The 985-nt window shown below is 60.0% G+C and overlaps 1 protein-coding gene across 3 annotated transcripts in view; it reads left to right on the top strand.

Moving 5' to 3' along the window:
- The first annotated feature begins 835 nt into the window (after positions 1-835).
- The window catches only part of Zc3h3 (zinc finger CCCH-type containing 3), an 81,888-nt gene continuing 81,738 nt past the window's right edge, over positions 836-985 (top strand). For 2 of the 3 annotated variants that reach the window (XM_048802280.1, XM_048802279.1), the window contains exon 1: positions 836-985. In XM_048802280.1, coding sequence (XP_048658237.1) covers positions 901-985 — 85 coding nt within the window. In that variant the 5' untranslated portion in view covers positions 836-900. The other variant, XM_048802278.1, reaches the window with a different exon arrangement.

Raw genomic sequence — 985 nt, 5'->3', positions numbered from 1 at the left:
GACAGGTATGAATGGCACTCAAGAGGCACGATGAAGACCAGGCCCAGCTAACACTGTGCCTCTGCCCTCATGACATCGAGCAGCAGTCCCGTGGATGTCATGAAAGCTGCACACCTTTGCCTTTGAGTCAGCCTGGAATGTCCGTCTCCCCCTCCTTTATGCTCAAGCCTAAGAATAAAGTCTTGTTTCTGATTTGATCTGATTCTTCTGGCAGGGAGTAGTGGAACCCACACTTTTACTTAGCATAGTTTTCGAAGTTCGTCCACGTTATAGCACAGGTCAAACTTCATTCCTTTCCAAGGGTGAATAACATCCCATCACATGCACGTGGACATTCTGTTCTGCACACACACTGGCGCTGCTTCCACTTGGCTGTGGTGCCGAGGCTGCCGAGTCGCACCGACCACCCAGTCGGTGCCTTCGGTTCTCCTGGGTGTCCACCAGGTGGGGGCTTGCCACAGTCCTACCTTTACCTTTTTGAGGAACCCCACGGCCGTTTCCGGCGGCTGCACCTTCACGTTCCCAACAGTGCACAAGGGTTTACACGTTTCAACACTTCTTTCCACCCACAAGCCAGGCTTTCATGTCTCCGTAAAAGGCCTCGGGGCGTCTCAATCGTTCTCTTCCGGCCGCAGCTTGGCGTCAGCAGAGCCTCCCGGCCCAAGGCAACTGTTAACCGGTTCATCTCCACCCGGAGCCCCTCGAGAACCTCCAGCTGCCCCGTGCGCAGACACTGCGAGTCGCCGCTGCCGGCGCTCCCTGATGACGTCACCCGCGGCTCGCTCTGCGCGTGCGCAGCCCCGCGTTGCTGAGGCGACGGCGCAAGTCTGCCGCCCGCGGTCTGGGTGCTCCCGGCGTTCAGCCGTTCCGACCCCGCCCGCCGGGCGCAGTCGCTCAGCGATGACGTTGCGGGGGCCTGGCCGGGCGTCGCGGAGCTCGGGAGATGAGGAAAGGAGCACGCTGCGGCGGCAGATCCGCCTCCTAC

This window comes from Marmota marmota, unplaced genomic scaffold (assembly GCF_001458135.2).
Source record: "Marmota marmota marmota unplaced genomic scaffold, marMar, whole genome shotgun sequence".
NCBI classification, from domain to species: domain Eukaryota; kingdom Metazoa; phylum Chordata; class Mammalia; order Rodentia; family Sciuridae; genus Marmota; species Marmota marmota.
The sequence above is the reverse complement of the archived record's forward strand: the minus strand, read 5'-3'. Positions and strand labels throughout refer to the sequence as shown.